At 43.6% G+C, this 19629-nt stretch overlaps 1 protein-coding gene across 1 annotated transcript in view; it reads left to right on the top strand.

The window, feature by feature from the left end:
• LOC116942726 (microtubule-actin cross-linking factor 1-like) overlaps nucleotides 1-19629 on the top strand; it is a 37257-nt gene that overhangs the window by 2254 nt on the left and 15374 nt on the right. The window contains exons 3-13 of the mRNA XM_076067330.1: nucleotides 967-1118; nucleotides 2608-2974; nucleotides 4228-4356; nucleotides 6062-6139; nucleotides 10000-10161; nucleotides 10949-11050; nucleotides 11472-11567; nucleotides 12142-12267; nucleotides 13169-13321; nucleotides 13914-14068; nucleotides 16048-16174. Of these exons, the coding sequence (XP_075923445.1) occupies nucleotides 967-1118; nucleotides 2608-2974; nucleotides 4228-4356; nucleotides 6062-6139; nucleotides 10000-10161; nucleotides 10949-11050; nucleotides 11472-11567; nucleotides 12142-12267; nucleotides 13169-13321; nucleotides 13914-14068; nucleotides 16048-16174 (1647 nt within the window). The remainder of the gene's footprint in view (nucleotides 1-966; nucleotides 1119-2607; nucleotides 2975-4227; nucleotides 4357-6061; nucleotides 6140-9999; nucleotides 10162-10948; nucleotides 11051-11471; nucleotides 11568-12141; nucleotides 12268-13168; nucleotides 13322-13913; nucleotides 14069-16047; nucleotides 16175-19629) is intronic.

The raw sequence follows: 19629 nt of genomic DNA, 5'->3' as shown, positions 1-19629 counted from the left end.
TCACTCTTTGTGAATCTTTTTTTTCCATTCTTAACATGGCATTGACTCAAAATAGATAAACTTTTGATATTGGGCGTTTTTGTGCATGGGAAACATCTCTGTTGCAATATATGACGTAACACATTCGTGTGGCTTTAGCACACATTGCGATCGTATTTTGTAATGATTCATAATGTGTTCACCATAAGTAATTGTATTTTTTTAACAATCCAATACAAATAGGATTTATATAATGTCTAAATTTGATCCCATCTCAAGACGCTGTGGAGAAACGGTCACTTATTTTATAGAGATAGAGACAGTCATAGGCAGAGTATTTAATTCATATTATATACTTAATTTGTTAACGTTTGTAATTGGGTTGACTGATGAACCAGCATTTGCCGATTCACTCCAGTCACTCACTCATCAGTGGTCAGTCACCTCCCTTATAACTCTTCTATCACTCTGACCATGGCTGCTATGCCCGTGAACTTCACTCATTGATTCCTGCTCCCATATTCGGGGCACGATCTGCCAGACTGACTTTGTTCCTCTCATTCACGGTTGTTGTTCACAGTCGCCACACTGCAGATTAAAACACTTCTCTCCGCTTCTTCCCTCGCACTGCTCAACTTTGAATTCCCTCCCGTTGTCTAAGGTGTTCCCCCAAGACCCTGTAATAACCTTGCTCGCTTCAATAAACGCATTCACTCTTTATCTGTTGCGACCTTCATAGCGCTCTTCGTTTCTGTGCCGCTTGGCATTTTAGGGCCTTTGGGCCCTGCGCTAGACAACTGTGATAAACAAAAAGCTAACGTAAAACCAACGTGCGGTTGGCTACGTACGGTGCGAAAGAAGTTCAACATACATAAGCTTCTCATTCATTGAATTCACCTTGACTTGTCATTTTACGGTTTAACCGGGTGAGAACTCAAGGGACCAGGATACTGTGGTCTCACAAAAATGTAAATTTTCCCCCGACAGGATCTGCGGCGCTTGGACACAGGTCACCAGCCATGGCACATCGCCGAGACTGACGAATACCTGATGCAGGCACGGCGCCAGCTCAAGTGGCTCTCGGAAAAGATCCAGCTCTACGATACGCGGAACCCTGACTCCAACGCCCTGTACAACAGGTACACGCAGCGCGGCCTTACGCCACCAGCCTGGCATGCCTGAGACACTGCCAACTCGGTGACGTTATTATTTTAATTTTTTAACGACGAGTGGTGTCTGCTCGAGGGCAAGGCTCTGGGGCGAATTAAATAGAAAGGAAATTACCATTTCTATATATAATTGGACGACCAATTATATAACGGTCTGCGCGACAGCTTGGGTTATTATTATGCAGGCAATTTAGTGGACTGTACGTTTAAGACGATGCCTGCCTTTATCTAACGCGCAGTTCGCTCCTGTGATGATGGATTACTCTCGGTTTGTATGGTTCTATTGGGGGTGGAACAGGGGGCGCAGTGGTCAGCACACTTGTGCTGTGAACCTGGTGACATAAGATTGATTCTCGGTCGTGGCTGGCGTATTTATCTACAATGGTCTCTGAGGCTCTTGACCAATCAGCACTGCCCCAAAGAATGCGGAGGTCAAAAAACTGCGGAGCCATTCATCCAGCAGTGGATTGACAAATTAGCCGTGAATTGTTTAACGATTAAAATGTATGGAATGGTTTGTGCACCACAACTATTCACTGCACGCGTGTATATGGAATCAAAATCAATTTCCCCAGGCACTTGTGTTGAATAAATTCGCTGAGTGGTCTGGAACTATAAATTATGTGTATTTTAAATATCGTACTTGCAAGCCAGATGAGATCAACTACCACTTAAACTAGAGTGGTAGAATACGATCAAACAACTTCCATGATGGAGGTGGTGTCGGTAGGTCTTCATCCAGCAGTGGATTGACGAAAGGCTGTAAATTATAATCAGTTTCATAACAGTGAGAACACAAGCAAACTGTAATTGATGTCCACTAATTTCACTCCCATACAGTGCATCTTTTATTGCCCTGCCAACAGCAAATGATTAGGTGATGTAAATAATTGACATCGTAAATTTGTTTTCGTGATTGCTGCATGTGCATTTTACGCCTCACGATTGTTATACTTCACCCCTCAACTGCCTCCTGTTTAATTTTGATTTAAAGCTTTCATGACTGCAGGGATTCATATTCTTGGTTCTTTTGGTAAAGTCACGTAGAAGGGAAACAATAAAATAATAAAAAATATTAAACAATAAAATTATCACGACGTTTCGATTGCAACACAAGCAATCATCATCAGGTGTGAAAACCACAGCAAGAAAATTAATAGTTTTATTTTTATTATTTTATTATTTCCCTTCTACGTGACTTTACCGAAAGAACCAAGAATATGAATCCCTGCAGTCACGAAAGCTTTAAATCGAAATTTATCCTACCGTGTTGTTGTAAAGTTCTGACCTACTGGACATCTGTGATCAAATATCTTCATCCCTTATGGATTCCTCCAGTATGAATAAATATTTTGATTCTGAGCACAACCGACAATAGCTATGCACTGCAGTTGTACAATGATTTGCTCGTGCTGCTGCTGCTTGACAAGCATCGCTCCTCTCTCTTTTGGAATTCCAGGCTCGTGCAGCTGCAGGACGAGCTCCAGGTGATGAGGCAGTACCGGGCCTCGCTCAATCAGTTCCCTGACGGCGGGGCGCAAACGAGCACGTTTCAGCAGAATTTATCAGGCCAGCAGTCCTTCACGTGCCCCCAGTGCAATGTGCAGCCAGGGCTGGGCGGGCAGCAGCATCAGTTTTCTGGCTGCGAGGAGCACGTGGTCGTGCGTAACAGCCAAGTCGTGCAGGAGCAATTTCAGAACCTGGGTCTGAGCCAAGCGTCTGGCAAGGGCAAGCATTACAACGGCGTGAGCGCGGTCTCCAGCCAGGAGGCTGCGGGTCACCTCCGCTCCATTAAGGACCTCCTCAGCTGGGTGAACAGCAAGGAGGTTGGTTCCATTTAAACAGACTGAAAAAAAAACCCACACAACTCACCCGCCGTCATCAACATCGCACGCCAATCGGAGCACTCGGAAATTAGCCAGATCTTGGCGGATTTTTTTGAGAATTATTCACAGTTGATCCTGGTGAGTGTTTGGATAGGAGGGCCGTCTGGGAATACCAGGTCAACGAGGGGGCCAGGAGAAGTCAATATAGCAATAGATTTAATCTATTTGTGTGGAGCTGAGCGTCGGTCCATCGTATGTGTGGATTTTCTCCGAATACTCCGGTTTCCTACCACGTGCCAAACGCTCATTAATTAAATTGGCCAAACATCTCGATGTAGCAGGACCCGGGCACCCCCTTTACCAACTTGTACTGACCATTCTGGTGAAGTATAGTCAAACAGCCCCTTTGACCAATGTGATGGGGGTGACCCAAGGGCTGTACATTACTAACACACAAATATGCTTTTGTACATTACTCACTTTATATTTGTTTATCGCAGAAGTACTGTACACTGCCTTGGAATGCATTGCTGTATGCATAATATGTGTACTTCGTAGGCGCTTTCAACAATGTCAAGAGACAATTAATTTTTGTTTGCAGAGTGCATTGCATAAGATAAATGCCGAGCGTTGTTATACCTACATGTCCGGACCTAGCTCGCTCTCTACACCCTATATGCGATCGCAATGTGTGGAGGCTGGGGGGGGTGCAGCTAGCGCACACGTGTCCGCGAGTGTCAAATGTGTCGCATTTTTCTTTTGGTGTCATTTGCTGCGCGGGCGGGATAGAAGCCAAGGGCTTTTTTGCTGTTAAGAGTGTTGCAATCACAGCCTCCCATCAACGAGCAGCTTGTGCACTGAAAGTATAAGTGCAGGCAATTGGGGATTTGATTTTCTCGTCAAGGAGCATAAACCTTCACGCGAACTCCGGTCATCATCACAGCAGCGGCATCTTTTAGCCATCCGTCAAACAAAGACGGCCACAGCATCGTGCGTTTTCAGATGCGCTTCTGCGGCTGTCTGGAATGCTCTTCCGATATTTGGAAGCCACTGGAGCTATGCACTTTTAAATCTAGATTTAAAACAAATTTATTGAGAACTTCCTTTTGTGTTTAGCATTTTGTCCCCCCCCCGCACCTCCGATTAGCATGGTTGGTTATGTACAGTGCGGAACAAGTTCATCATATGTACATACATCTGACAGTCTGTACAATGCGTTGTGGTTGACATTGAATGCTGTGCGATGCTTTCAGGACCACTTGAGCCGCATGGTGTGCGCTAGCGATATGAACAGCGTTGAGTCGCAGCAGAAAAACTTCCAGACCATGCAGACTGCTATTGCTGGCTTGGGAAGCCAGGTGGACAGGGCAAACGAGCTGGAGGTAATTTCCTAAGTCATTATCTAAGGAAGTAATGGCTCATGAGTTTTTGTTGTTGTCATACACACTTTGCAAATAACGGGGTTAATCATTAAGTAGATTGCCATAAACAGAAAAAAATAGCCGTATGGCATGGCTAGAGGTGTTTTTCTCGCTATTCTTAGGATGCTCCTAAACCAAAAGAAAATGCTTGAAAAACGTCTTCCAATCAATTGGTTCAGTATTACAAGTGACCAGAATGTTGCATGTCAAATTACGCCAACTTACAATCAAGAGGTGCCTCTCAATTGGTCCCTCAAGTGGAGGCCCTTCTGCCAGCAATGGCACAATCAAGAACTTGCTGGAACCTACGCCTTTTATATTCACTGATATACCTTAATCCATAATGTAAATATGTAACTTCATAGTTAAATAGTTAACATCCTTAATTCATTCTAATCTTATGAGCTGCCATCTGCGGCAAGGGTTTAAACTAGCATCTTGACATATGCTTCACATTAAGGATTTTTGTTGTGAATGCAATAATTACAGTGTTACATATATTTGTACACGGTACATGGGGAAGGCTATGGGACACCATTATACGTAGAGTCAAGTGAAGAGCTAGAACGCGCTAGAGCTAATCTTGACATTGTTGCGCGGCGCTCTGTAATACATTATGAATTCTAGTCAACGATATTTTTCATGCCACTCTTGTAATGCACATCATTGTAAATTTACTTTAGTTCCATGCCCATTCACAGAGCTGACCTCGCAGTGCAATGTCATTACCGATGTGGACAGAAATTCACACTTTGAAAATGCATTCAGAAAACAAATGCTTGTGTCTGCAGCGTTTGCATCTCAGCGGTCTTTATGCTCCAAAGTCCAAATATTTTAACAATAAACTGCAAAGCCGTATGATTTTTTTTGGCATACATAATTATGTACATAAAACTATAAACCCTTCATCTATGTCCATGCTTACATTTGTATTTAGTACTGATGTAGGGGATCTGCGAGCCATCCTCACGCACTTACACCACGCAGACATGAAATGTCCGCACTCAGCATAGCACACACCAACCACACGCACGGGTAATAGACGGGGGTCACACGGACTCGGCGTGCCAGACGGAGATGTGTATTGGGAACGAGGTCGGAGATGGAGCGTTTAAAAGGGGCTGTGAGACGCGTGTCGGGGGTTGGTTTTAGGAACGAGTGTGGCTGTGGGTTAAGGAAGAAACAAGTGCGTAACCAGTCTCCTACTTCTCTTCACTACAATAGCTCGATTGCGCTTCAAACACCTGTCCCAATGAATTCCTTCTTTTTGACGTGCATTTTAGTTCGTGGTATTATTTGTGCATTGCTACAAGAACAAGGGCTATTCTAACCCAGGGCATGCACGAGCGCAACTTTGTTAGGGCTGGCACGCATTGCAACCGCAGAGAATGAACACATTGTTGTTCATAGCATGTTCTAGAAATGTGACTGGCATCCTCCAGTCTGTAACGGCTGTTACATTAATACAATTTATAAGAATCATCCAAAATGAAATCACTCCTTATGTAACATCAATACTTTATTGCGGTTTTTACAAACTAGATAATACATAAAATCAGCCTAAAACCTTACAATGGTCATTTTAAAATTAACAAACACCCCCTTTGAAGTCCTTTGCTGGAATGATTTACAACCTTTAATTTCTGTGTCTGATTTATTATTTCAGTCTAACATGCCACCAGAAATGAGGGATGAATATTGTGACCTTTTGCTGAAGCTCAACTCAAAATACCACAACTTGCTGGTAAGTCACATTTATACCTTGCCCTTTGTACTCAACTTACTTATTGTCTCGCGAGCTAATGCTGTTCTTGCTTTTTTATGGGCTGATTTTTTGTGGTTATGCAATTTAAAGCAACTGCTACTTTTGAGTCATTGTCAATGCCTAAAATAACACAACAGGAGGTTACTATTTTAATAACAGGAATGATGTATATGCCGAACAAAAATACATGGCCAATGGGAACAAAAACTGAAGAGTGCATGAACAAGGAATGGGGAGATGCAGATCGTGATTGAAATTTAAGAGGCAGAAAGATGAACGCATGGATTAGAAAACGTTCAAACTGTTAAGAAGGCAAGTGGGCTTGGTCAGGAAAAGTCGCTGCAAGCGATGATGTGAGACGGTCAAGAGTAATGACAGAATGTCAGCCAGAATCGGAATCTTTATTTATCATGGATAAATCAGATGGGCTATAAAGCTTTTTTGACAGATGTTCAGTAGGGGTGGGTAAGAAAGTCCAGTAAACCATGAAATGGAATGCATCCAGAAGACATCTTCCGAGGAGATGGAGTGACGGAGTCGCCTCGTGTGTAGGTCAGGTATCGGGTGGATGGTTACATTCTAGGATCCTGAGAGATGGCGGTGGCTTAGCGATGCCCTCATCCGGCAGTGGGTTGACCAAGGCCGATGATTTGTTGATCAATAATTGTGGGAAACTATTGGTAATTGTCAGCTTAAAAGAGTGATGTAATTTATAACTGCTCGTGTTGGCAGTAAGTTTTAGTTTAGTGGACATTTAAACAAAATTGTGCCTAAGTGTCTGACAAAGCCAATGAATGCTATTTTTAGCGTATAATAACCCTTATTGCAACGGAATAGCAATAATAAGACATAATGAGTGTTAATAGTGTTATTTAGACTTGATTTGAAGCTTTTGTGACTGCAGGAGTAACTCTTTGGTTCTTTCGGTAAGGTCACGTAGAAAGAAAATAAATTAAATGCTGGGTCTTTCTCTCCCCTGGCTGTCCACACGGCCCTCCACACAGCTCTCTCATTGCAATACATGCTAATTTATCTGCTCCAGCAGATCCACCTCTCTCTCTGCCCCACGCCCCCTCTATCTCTATTTAAGGCCTCGGCACAGAGACGTTGGGTCTCTGTGTGTCCATGTTGTGTGTCTCTCTGTGTGTCTCTGTGTTGTCTCTTTCTGCTTGTGTGTCTGTTTGTGTCCCCGTGTCTGTGTTTTGTCTCTCTCAAATTTAGCAAAGTTCTACCTGATGACGACTGCTTGTGTTGCAATCGAAACGTCGTATTCTATTATTTAATTTATTTTCTTTCTACGTGACTTTACCGATAGAAACAAAGAGTGTTATTCAGCTTTCATAGGTATGCAGCTTACATTTTTATTTTATTTAATGGAAAGTAAATAAAATACCATTAAAATAATACACTACAATCTGGTCCTAATTTTAAATACTACAGGTAAAATATCTGCTAAAAATGTGTACATACTTACATTATTTCTCTACAGTTCTGTTGTTGAGTACGTTAAATCCTGAACCATGAACACGTTCAACAAATAAACACAACAAGCCTTCTCTACCGGCAAACGTTTCTCAGCAATGGCAAAGGACAGCTGGCTGTACTTTACTCTCCCCTTCCTCTTGGGAGGTAACGCATCCAAGGGGATGTAAAACCACGGAGAGGGAGCGTTGAATCCAGGTCATGTGTGGGTTGCTCGACAAATTGTTCCATCGCAGGATCGCGATGGATGAAGATCGCTTGGGGGTTGGCCTTCACCTAGCAGTGGATTGATCATGGTTGATGATCACAATGACGAAAGCCTAGTACTGCACAGCGCATACAGTGAGGGAAAAAAAGTATTTGATCCCCTGCTGATTTTGTACGTTTGCCCACTGACAAAGAAATGATCAGTGTATAATTTTAATGGTAGGTTTTTTTGAACAGTGAGAGACAGAATAACAACAAGAAAAATCCAGAAAAACGCATGTCAAAAATTGTATAAATTGATTTGCATTTTAATGAGGGAAATAAGTATTTGACCCCCTCTCAATCAGAAAGATTTCTTGCTCCCAGGTGTCTTTTATACAGGTAACGAGCTGAGATTAGGAACACACTCTTAAAGGGAGTGCTTCTAATCTCAGCTTGTTACTTGTATAAAAGACACCTGTCCACAGAAGCAATCAATCAATCAGATTCCAAACTCTCCACCATGGCCAAGACCAAAGAGCTCTCCAAGGATGTCAGGGACAAGATTGTAGACCTACACAAGGCTGGAATGGGCTACAAGACCATTGCCAAGCAGCTTGGTGAGAAGATGACAACAGTTGGTGCGATTATTTGCAAACGGAAGAAACACAAAAGAACTGTCAATCTCCCTCGGCCTGGGGCTCCATGAAATATCTCACCTCGTGGAGTTGCAATGATCATGAGAACGGTGAGGAATTAGCCCAGAACTACACGGGAGGATCTTGTCAATGGTCTCAAGGCAGCTGGGACCATAGTCACCAATAAACAATTGGTAACACACTACGCCGTGAAGGACTGAAATCCTGCAGCGCCCACAAGATGCCCCTGCTCAAGAAAGCACGTATACATACCTGTCTGAAGTTTGCCAATAAACATCTGAATGATTCAGAGGACAACTGGGTGAAAGTGTTGAGGTCAGATGAGACCAAAATGGAGCTCTTTGGCATCACCTCAACTTGCCGTGTTTGGAGGAGGAGGAATGCTGCCTATGACCCCAAGAACACCATCCCCACCGTCAAACACGGAGGTGGAAACATTATGCTTTGGGGGTGTTTTTCTGCTAAGGGGACAGGACAACTCCACCGCATCAAAGGGGCAATGGACGGGGCCATGTACCGTCAGATCTTGGGTGAGAACCTCCTTCCCTCAGCCAGGGCATTGAAAATGGGTCGTGGATGGGTATTCCAGCATGACAATGACCCAAAACACACGGCCAAGGCAACAAAGGAGTGGCTCAAGAAGAAGCACATTAAGATCCTGGAGTGGCCTAGCCAGTCTCCAGACCTTAATCCCATAGAAAATCTGTGGAGGGAGCTGAAGATTCGAGTTGCCAAACGTCAGCCTCGAAACCATAGTGACTTGTGCAAACCTGGTGGCCAACTACAAGAAACGTCTAACCTCTGTGATTGCCAACAAGGGTTTTGCCACCAAGTACTAAGGCATGTTTTGCAGAGGGATCAAATACTTATTTCCCTCATTAAAATGCAAATCCATTTATAACATTTTTGACATGCGTTTTTCTGGAATTTATGTTGTTATTCTGTCTCTCACTGTTCAAATAAACCTACCATTAAAATTATAGACTGATCATTTCTTTGTCAGAGGGCAAACGTACAAAATCAGCAGGGGATCAAATACTGTTTTTCCCTCACTGTAAATGTACGGGGACATGTTATTTGATTTTATATTTTTCATAGCGCATGTCTGTGGTGCACAGGTCATTGCATATACTGTATATATAAAGTGGATTATCTTATAATCATTAAATTAGGTGTTACCATTTGTCAACCCACTGCTGGATGAAGGACTTCCTATGATGGCGCAGCGGTGGGGAGATGTTAACTCCCTCGCCTGGTATGCAGGAGGTTGTGGTTTCGATCCCTACCCTGACGTCTGCTGTATATTTTGAGTTTTTTAAATATTTTTATCAGGGTCCTCCGGTTTTCCCCTCCACATTTAGAGTCAACATGACTCAGAGTATTTGGCTGCTATGAATTTCCGTGTGATAAAGCCGCTTCTTTGAGCCATCATTTATGATGGCGAGGTCGCCTCAGAAAAAGAGCTACATAGCTCAGTGGGCCTTTGAGGATGATGATGATTGTGTGAAACAGGAATCCTCTGGAAGACACATCCAGCACATGAAGGATCTACGCAGCTTCATGATGCAGGCTACCGAGGAGCTCAAGTGGCTGAACCTGCGTGAGGAGAAGGAGCTCGTCTTCGACTGGAGCGACCGCAACACCAACATGTCGGCCAAACGGGACGCGCACGCGGTGAGCAAACCTGGGGTCGGGGTTCACGCAAAGAGTGGAGATTCTCGGGACTTTTTTTTTCCAGGAGCGTTTTCGCATTTGAGATGTTTGGCCGACTCTGTTATTGAGTAGTTTTACATGTGAGCGGTCCAAAGAGAGCCGGCGCTTGCAATGGGATCAAAAGACAAAGGCAAAGATCACCCGTATAGCCTGGTATAGCCACAGACTGTCGGGGCAAGCATGATTTTCAAGCAACCTATGAAGGCCAGCACGGTGCACGAGGGAGTGGTGCTGCGAGAACGACGTCCAGCTGCCTCTTCCCCCCAGTGGTGATGTTTACACACTGCACCGGGTACTTAGTTAAGGCTGAGCCGGCCAAGGGGAGGCCCAAGACTTGTTCAGATAATCACAACTGACGTAAGCGGAAGTCGAGCTCTGGTCGTCGAGTTTGTAGCGCGGTGCGCTGACCACTGCATCACACCGCACCCCGCAAGGGAAAGGCACGCACATTCACACACGCACTGTAGCTCAGCGACTCACTCTGCGTAGGTCACCTCATCGCCCTGCAGGTGGGTATGCAACACGACAACAACAGCCGCCATTTGCCACTAAGTGGTGGTGACATGCTCGCACTCCCACACACACACGATAATCTCAGCACAATCCAATTATCTGTGCTCAAAATTGCTGGATCACTGGTGGACATCACAATTATTTTGGAACAGGTCATCTGACGCACACCATTGGGAGACCCTCATCCAGCAGTGGGATGAGGCTGGCTGATCAGGATGTTGTGTCCCTCCTGTAGGAGCTGCAAAAGGACTTGGAGAGGAAGGAGGCCGATATTGACCACATCCAGAAACTTGGCGAGCAACTCCTGAAAGACCACCCGGCAGCCGAGACCATCGAGGTGACCCCTGGGGACTGACAACAACAAAAATAATCCTCTTATCCGCGGTGATTTGTGGGAAGGAACATAATGGATCCTATTATCCACAGTGTTACTGCGCAAAAATTTACTCCGTTCATCCGCGGGCAAAAATTGCGTACAATCGTAGGTGATAGGATACATTTACCGATGAACTCCTTATGTCGTGAAATATTTTCAGTTAAATTGGAAGCCAATTGCGGATAATAGGAAGAATATCGTCACGGGTAACAGGATCTTTCGCAGACCCGGCTGCTTCAACGCTGAATGGGAGTCATGGGTCATAGGGTCGCGGATGAGAAGAATTCTCCCGTATTTTGTTGTAACACCACCCTCACGTTAATTGACAATTCGTACTGCCTGGCGGAACGATGCTAACATGCTGATTTTGTATATCTGAAAGGCGTACATGCAAACGCTGCAGACACAGTGGAGCTGGATGTTACAACTTGTCCGCTGCATTGATATACACCTGAGAGAAAACACAAACTACTTTCAGGTATGTTTCCACATCAGCCACACCTTTACTTGAGTTTGTTTATGGTCACAAACAGCTTTGAGCAACCACTCCTACAAATTCCACAAATTGAAATTGCTCTCACCTTACACGGGCCTACGCCATGTTTATTTAAGCAACTTGTACCAGGCCTCTGTTCTGTCTTCACATACATGTAAATATACATTTAGTCGATTGCCTATTTGATTTCCAGATCAATATTATTTAGACGCGTTTTATTAAGGAAACACTGTGGACCAGTTTCAACCGCCTGGGTCTCGTCAACAGTCAGGCTTGTTAAACAAATGCTGCCAGCTTACCAATTGTTAATGGTAAGAGCACTACATTTTAACTATGGTGCCCTATTCTTGCAAGCCAAGAGGCCCATGGACTAAACATATCTTTATTTATAAGACAAGACACAGATCAGAGTTCTAGTTATATATGTTTTATCCATAATGCTTCGACAACAACAATGCATCACGAGTGTAGACAATGTGCTTAACATTTCAGAATACAAGACGCCAAAGTATGTCTTGTTGGAATTCAATTGGCGTGTTTGTGTTTTATTGTTTAGTTTTTTAAAGATGCCCAGGAGGTTGATAAATACTTGATGGGCCAGCAAGAAGCAATAAAAATGAAATATGTGTGTGACAAGTCTACAAACCTGGACAAACTTGATATTCTTCTGAAGTCTGCTATGGTGAGTATTGCTGTACAGAGATTGTAATGTCTCTTTGCAGACATTAATGACCTATTTGTTTACTTCAGACACCTGGCTTATAATTCACTTTTTATTCAAGTAAAAGTCATTTGGTAAGTCAATAGGATGAATGAAAATGTATTTGTTGTTCCAAAAAAACACCTAGCCTACTCGCAAACAGGATCAAATTATCTAAGCCCTATATAGTTATCTATCTAAATACATTTTTTATGCAGTGGATACGTTTTAATTTGAAATAACTTATACGTGACAGATCCTGTCCAATCATAGAGGGCTATAATCATAAACAAATTGTTAATGACGTTTAAACATCACATGACGGCAGGAGTGGCTGCTAAATGTAAATAATTCCCTATTAAAAACAAAGCAATTTACTCAACTTATACGAACACTTTTATTTTAATAATCCAAGTATTTGTCTCTATATTCTTATTGGAATCCCATTGATAGAGACTTGGAATATACAATTTTATTATACAATTTCTATAGCACCACAGACAACATAGCTTGTGCACCGAACTTAAATGCTCAGATGAGGATTTTAATTTACATATTAAAAAAATTCAACAACAAAAATGGATTTTGTAGCATAATGCTGCCTTTATCATTCGCTTGGAATGCTGGCATGTAAAGTGATACCCATGGACACGATGTTCATTTGTTATGGTATGAACACCCATACTTATTATGATCTCACTTGGTCTTTATAATTGGATGCAATGTGCTACTGGAAAAAAGAAAGAAAAACTACCTGTCCCTTTGTCTCCACGCCAAAGCCACACAGGATCCAAAAATTACATGTCACCTCCGCCTTTAACTCACGCTGCCAGGCATGCCTCCGTGAACTTGGCTCTCTTTGTGCGTTGTGCCCCTATGACAGGCCGAGAGAGACGCATTGGCAGATTACAACAGGACCGTGATGAACCTGATGAATCGAGCTAAGACGGTGGTGCAGTTGAAGCCCAGGGACCCGCAGAATCCGGTCCAGGCGCTCATTCCACTCACAGCCCTGTGCGAGTACAAAACCGAGCAGGCAAGTGGGGTGGGAGGGGAGGGTCTCGTGCACGGTTGGATTGTTAAGAGCGTTGGGGTGCGAGCACGCACCGGACGCGTATCACGTAGCCAGCAAGGGACTGTGTGTTGTCTTGGTATGGCCTGGGACTGTTTTTGCTGTTGTTTTGCTGCCTTTCCCTAAGCTTGGAAATTGATGTACTAATGCAATTTGAACTTATATACTTCATTTGCATTTATTTACTTACTCTGAGTGATTTTGCTTACCTTTCCTTTTTTTGTTCACAACTCGTTGCCTGCTTAGTCTGCTTGACGGGAGGTGATTTGCGAGGCATGGTGATGTCGTCGGCATCATCGTCAGCCATGTCACACTGTGCGTGGCTTGTAAGGGGTTTCCTGCATAAGGGAGGCAGGATGTGGAGGCGGCCACACTTTTCAAAGGGACTCATTTTATCGACTATAGGAAAAGTAGTTGACTGCAATTAATCGTCAATCAATTTAATCAACTAAATATCCCGGCTCTTGAATGGCAAGGTATGGCGCTATGATTGCCAACTTACCGCACTTGGCAGTAGCAGCAGGGTGTGACTTGGCTTGTCCTCGCCCTGGGACAGGTGACGGTCTATCCCAACGACCAGTGCCTCTTGAAGAACAACTCCCACCGTACACGCTGGAGGGTCGTGGCTCCGGGCGGTGGAGAGATCACCGCTCCGTCTGTGTGCCTGCTTGTGTCACCGCTCAACAAGGAGGCCATGGACATCGCTGGCTGGCAAGCATGAGCACAGCCTGCACGCTCTTTGACACATCAGTATTATTGTCATCATCTTGAGTTTAACACATAGGCTTTTGTGACCAATATTATCCACAATAAAGGTTTCTTGGATTAGATTCGCGTAAATATGAATGTGTCGTTAAATTCGTCACCACCCGACACAGCTAATTAGTAACGTTTGTCACTGTGATAGGCTCACAGTGATAACATCACCATTGCGATATTTAACACCGAAACAGGAGAACTTCTTCACAATTCTGCCTAATCGCCTGATGAATCTGGTTGTAATCACTGGCGAAACATAACAGTACTCAAATTGTAAATGCTGCGGGTTTACTCTCCAACACACTAATGTGCTGAAGCAGTAACTAACTGGGCACTTTTTCTTTACGTGATAAACCTTGCTGTGTTGGGTGGCCACAAGTTTAATGACATTTATATTACGCGATCTAACCGAACAAACAAACTCATGTATTATGGATCATCATCTTCCTTGTCAACCATTACCCATCCACTGCTTGATCAAGGCCTTCCCAAGTCCATCGTGGCATCTCTCACAGTCATGCGAAATAACATCAGAACCTTAGAAGGGTTGTTTTTTTGCGAGTGGGGTCCATTCAGTCGGTCTAGCCCTTTAGGATGAAAACCACAGACAAGCTGAGAGACAGCCAGAAACTGGTGCCAATGATCGCCAGCTCTGAATTGCCAGTAGGTGTTGGGGGTGGGGGGGTGTCACTTTCTATGTATAATCTCCATTGAGAAATTTGTGGTATATTTTAGAATTTGGACAAGTGAGGCTGGCATACAATAGCCTGCTCTTGCGAAGGACGTCGCGGGATTTTTTTACGTTCAATGAGAAGTAGAAGGTCTTACGGTTGCTGCAGTGGCATTAACCAGCGCGGCCGCTAGATTTGAACCCCTGACCCTCTGCAACAAGCGGCGGTCGTGCTATACCGCTAGGCCAATCGATCAAGCGCCTGCACACAGCTGATGCCATCGCTCCGTCTCGCACAGCGTTGAGCAGCTTTTCTCTTTGGGACTGGTGGGACCTGCTTCATCCACACCACCCACCACTCACTTTGATAAGGATGCCACGAAAATATTTCTCGTTAGTTGTGCAATATTCCTTCAGAACCCTTCTGTAGCCTTTCTCTGCGATGTCAACGTTTTTAGTCTTTTTGTTGTTGCTGTGCTCGCGCACCGGCACCACCACGGATCTCGCTGGAAATTTAGCCGGGCAACTGGCTTAACGGGATGATCTGTGTAACAAATGAAATAAACTGAAACTCAACGTGCTGGTTTTTGTTTTCTTACCTACTTGCTAACAATCAAATGTATTAAAAATATGATATTAAGTTCAAGTAGTAAATGTATAATGGAGGTATTTTAATATGGTGACTCTTCCGCTTAGCACGGTTAGCTGCAGTGAGGGAAAAAAGTATTTGATCCCCTGCTGATTTTGTACGTTTGCCCACTGACAAAGAAATTATCAGTCTATAATTTTAATGGTAGGTTTATTTGAACAGATTAGGAGCACTCCCTTTAAGAGTGCTCCTAATCTCAGCTCGTTACCTGTATAAAGACACCTGGAGGCCAGAAATCTTTCTGATTGAGAGGGGGTCAAATATTTATTTCCCTCATTAAAATGCAAATCAATTTTAAAATTTTTTACATGCGTTTTTCTGGATTTTTTTGTTGTTATTCTGTCTCTCACTGTTCAAATAAACCTACCATTAAAATTATACACTGATCATATCTTTGTCAGTGGGTAAACGTACAAAATCAGCAGGGGATCAAATACTTTTTTCCCTCACTGTATGTATGGTGCGAAATAAGTTTAATGTATGTACCTATTAGCAATGTACATGTAATATCAAGGCATATAAAAACATCTAAATTGTGATTCTGTTTTACAGACCAGTTAAGCAAAGGTTTATCTTAAATTAAATTGGTATCTTGTCTCTCCATCCATGCAGCATTGACCAGGTGTATCAAGACAACTTCTCCCTGTGGCAGCACGTCATCACCAACATGAAATGCTTGATCATCTGGCAGTGCCTGCTTCGGGACATGGAGCGAGTGAGGACTTGGTCTGCAAACAAGGTACACATGTGGCTTCGAGTTATCACAGTTGTCGTCAAGGATGCTCTCAATCCACTGCTGGATGAATGTGCTCCCCAGGCCATCACTATCTCTCACAGTCTCGCCATGCAGAAATCCACTAAGCAATTATACAATGGGCTGATTTCATCGCTCCCGCTCCATGGTGGTCGTCCTCTTGGGCGTGTTTCTCTCCTCTGACTGCCGCTCCATTGTTAGTCTTGACCACCAGGCATCATCCCTTGTATACGCAACTGCGCACAATTCTGTGGGTCACTTATAACTGCTTTGCCATTACTTATTACCAATTATGGACTCAGACGATTGTCCTATCATCTGCTGGCTGGGCTCCTCTCCACTCCGACAGTAACTCTGTTGTTAGTGGCCGCTGTGGGCCACTGCCACCAAAACTAGCTGGGTAACTGGCTACACACACGGCATTTTTCGTGTAACAATTAAACATTGAATTTAATTGAAACGGTGGAATATGTTTGCAAGGCACAACATAGATAGAGGGAGTAACGAACACAGAAGACTGACACAGTTAATTTAATTTGCTCTAACTTTTGAGTTTGTGCTCCGATTAATGTAATTCTTTTCACCGGAATATTCTTTAAATTCGAGGGAGTATAAGAAAATGTCACAATACATTATCTTGGCATTTTATTAAAACATAAAAAAAATCAGATTACTTTTAGCTCTCCGAGTACTGGACCGTGAGAAGAGTATGAAAATGACAGCTGTCTCTTTATTTTCCATTACAGAGCAACGGGTTCTCTGCGATAATAATACATGTAATGTCCCCGAAATGTATTCTCATCGTGGCAGTCCACATCCGGTTGTGAGATTAATAAGCAGTCCTTCAGTAACACTAGGAGGAGGGCTATCCCGTTGTCCTTCCCCGCACACCTCCGATTAGCACGGTTGGCTACGTATGGTGCGAAAGAAGTTCATACATACGCACATGCAGCACAAGCCTTTCCAAGTTCTGTTGCTTTCGGGTTGAGGCAAGCTTCGACGGTGATTGCACGGTTCTCGAAATGCCTTCGATCGGCGTGTCTCGTGCTTCATGTCGTGTTATCATCGTTCTTTTGTTTTTAACCTCCACCACCACCAGCAGTCACATCACAGGAACGTGTCACTGCTCGGGGCTGGCATTAAACTTTTGAAGTGAGAGTGGAAAAGGAGCGTGTGTAAAGCAGTCCTGCCAGCGTATACTTTTAAGTTGCATATGAACCCTCCAACAACTACCTTTTGTCATAAATATGTATTAATATATTGATTGATTGGTATTACAGCTGAGGTTTTGGCGGACTGCGCTACAAAACCAGGTGACCTGAGTTATATTCCTGGCTATGGCTGACGTCAGTGGGGAGATTAATCTGAAACGGTGCTTGCCCTGTCCCACTCCGTTCACTTGCCAACCCACAATGACCAGTGCGGTGAAGTATGGTAAAAACGACTTGCGTGACCGAAAACGACATGGTGGGGGGGGGGGGGGTGGAAGTCCTTTGTCCCAGCTGTGGTTTTGACAAAAGTGTCAATTATCCTGATATATTCTCCAGAAAGTTACTTGCAGTTAAATGTAGGATAATTGCAATGATGGAATATTTATTACTCCTTTGGTCAAATTAATCACATCCTTTTCAGTGCCAACGCAACGATATGACTGAAAACGGAAGTCAGGTCATGACGTTCAATGCTTTCATGCATTGTGCGGACATTGAAACAAGACAAAGCTAACATGAGACGTGGCACTTTGTCATGTGCAGTTTAATTAATGTAATTTTAGGTTTAAAGTCTGAAAAGGAAATATATTTAACATATTACTAGATATGAATGGTATACACCAAGTGGTATATTTCTAAATTCAAGGCTAGTTGTTATGGAATGTGTACTATGGTGTTGTAAATGACAGGTAGGACTTATGGATTAGGGTCGGCATATTATGGGGGATTTTGCACACGAAAAAATCCCTAATCCCTTGGGCTGCAAGTAACAATTAAACAATGCCTCTGCCTTGGGGCAGACATGAAATAATTGGCGTCAAATGGCCATGGCAATCAGGTGAACTATTGTGCTACACAGATGCCTGGCCTTCATTAATAATAAATTGTGCGTGGATGATCTGAACATTGTCCACTGTTGAGCGATGGGATGATTTTGCATGGACTGTGAAATTACACCTCAAAATGTAAACGCTTTCATTTGCTACCCTTCCAGCCACTGACCGTTCCACTTGCTGCCACTTTGTTTTGTTACCTTACTCTGGGTTAAAGGATTAAAATGTATTATAATTTTTTTCAGTTCGGCAATAATTGTTGTTTGAGTTATATGGATTGCAGAGACCTATTTTTTCCTTGATACAATTGGGAAAAGCAGCCGATAGCAGATCATATCACATGCTCATACATTATTCCGAATAAACTGATTCTATTCTATTCTATTTTTATTTATTTATAAAGCTCCTTTCACCAAGGCGCTTGACAATGCTTATCGACTACGGCACAATGTAAAGATAAGGGGATGGGGTAGTGACTAGGGTGGAGGGAGCTTGGTGGAGGCTGCGGCTCAGGAGGCGTTTGGTGCGTTAGGTGGTGCTGGTCGGGGTGGCGGAAGAAGAAGGGAAAAGGCGAGTAGAGAAAAGAGATGGGACGACCTGAGAGCAGTGCGAAAGGAGGAAAGCGAGGGGGGAGAGTCTGATGTGTCGAGGGAGTTTGTTCCAGTGTAAGGTGGCAAGCAGAGAGAAGGAGCTAAAGCAAGATTTGGCGCAGGGTGGAGGAGGGGTAGCAAGAAGATGGGCAGCGTTTGACCGGAGCGGGCGTGATGGGACATATATTATCTGCTCTCACAAAAAGCAGTCTTAATCACGCGGGTGAAGCGGTGGCACAGTGAGTTAGCGCATTGCACTGTGAACCCAGCCACCTGAGGTCGATTTCCAGCCATAGCTCACATCAGTGGTGAGTGATTTCTCAAACCGGTCTGGCTCTTTTGCAAGGGCGATCCATGCTCTATGAGCACAGCAACAACAACTACAACAACAAAATGCAAAAACAATATTGCAGAGAATGCGTACAGGCTGCTTGAGGAATATTGCACAACTTGACAAAATGAGGTATTTAACAGGTCGGAAGTTAAACACACGGTGCAAATGTAATGTGAAAAGGTTAAGTACAGGTGAAAGTAAGCTCTATATTTAGTCTTAACAGTAACGTAAATACACACACATCGACAAATACAGTGGAAACATGTGGGAGCAAGAGGTGCCATAAAATGTGAGGTACAGGCACAAAGGTATGCTCTGTGTTTTGGATTAATAGGGACATAAAGAAGGGACGTGAAGGGTGTGGAGCAGTATGGTCAAAAAACCCCATTACTGACACAGCATAATATTCGCAATCCATTATGGATCGTGAGTTCAAGTTTCCTTTCAACCCTCTCATCGTTTTGTCTCGACA

This window comes from Petromyzon marinus, chromosome 15 (genome assembly GCF_048934315.1).
Source record: "Petromyzon marinus isolate PM22_M1 ecotype Great Lakes invasive population chromosome 15, UKy_Petmar_22M1.pri1.0, whole genome shotgun sequence".
In the NCBI taxonomy this organism is placed as follows: domain Eukaryota; kingdom Metazoa; phylum Chordata; class Hyperoartia; order Petromyzontiformes; family Petromyzontidae; genus Petromyzon; species Petromyzon marinus.
This window is presented reverse-complemented; position numbering and strand designations above follow the sequence as displayed.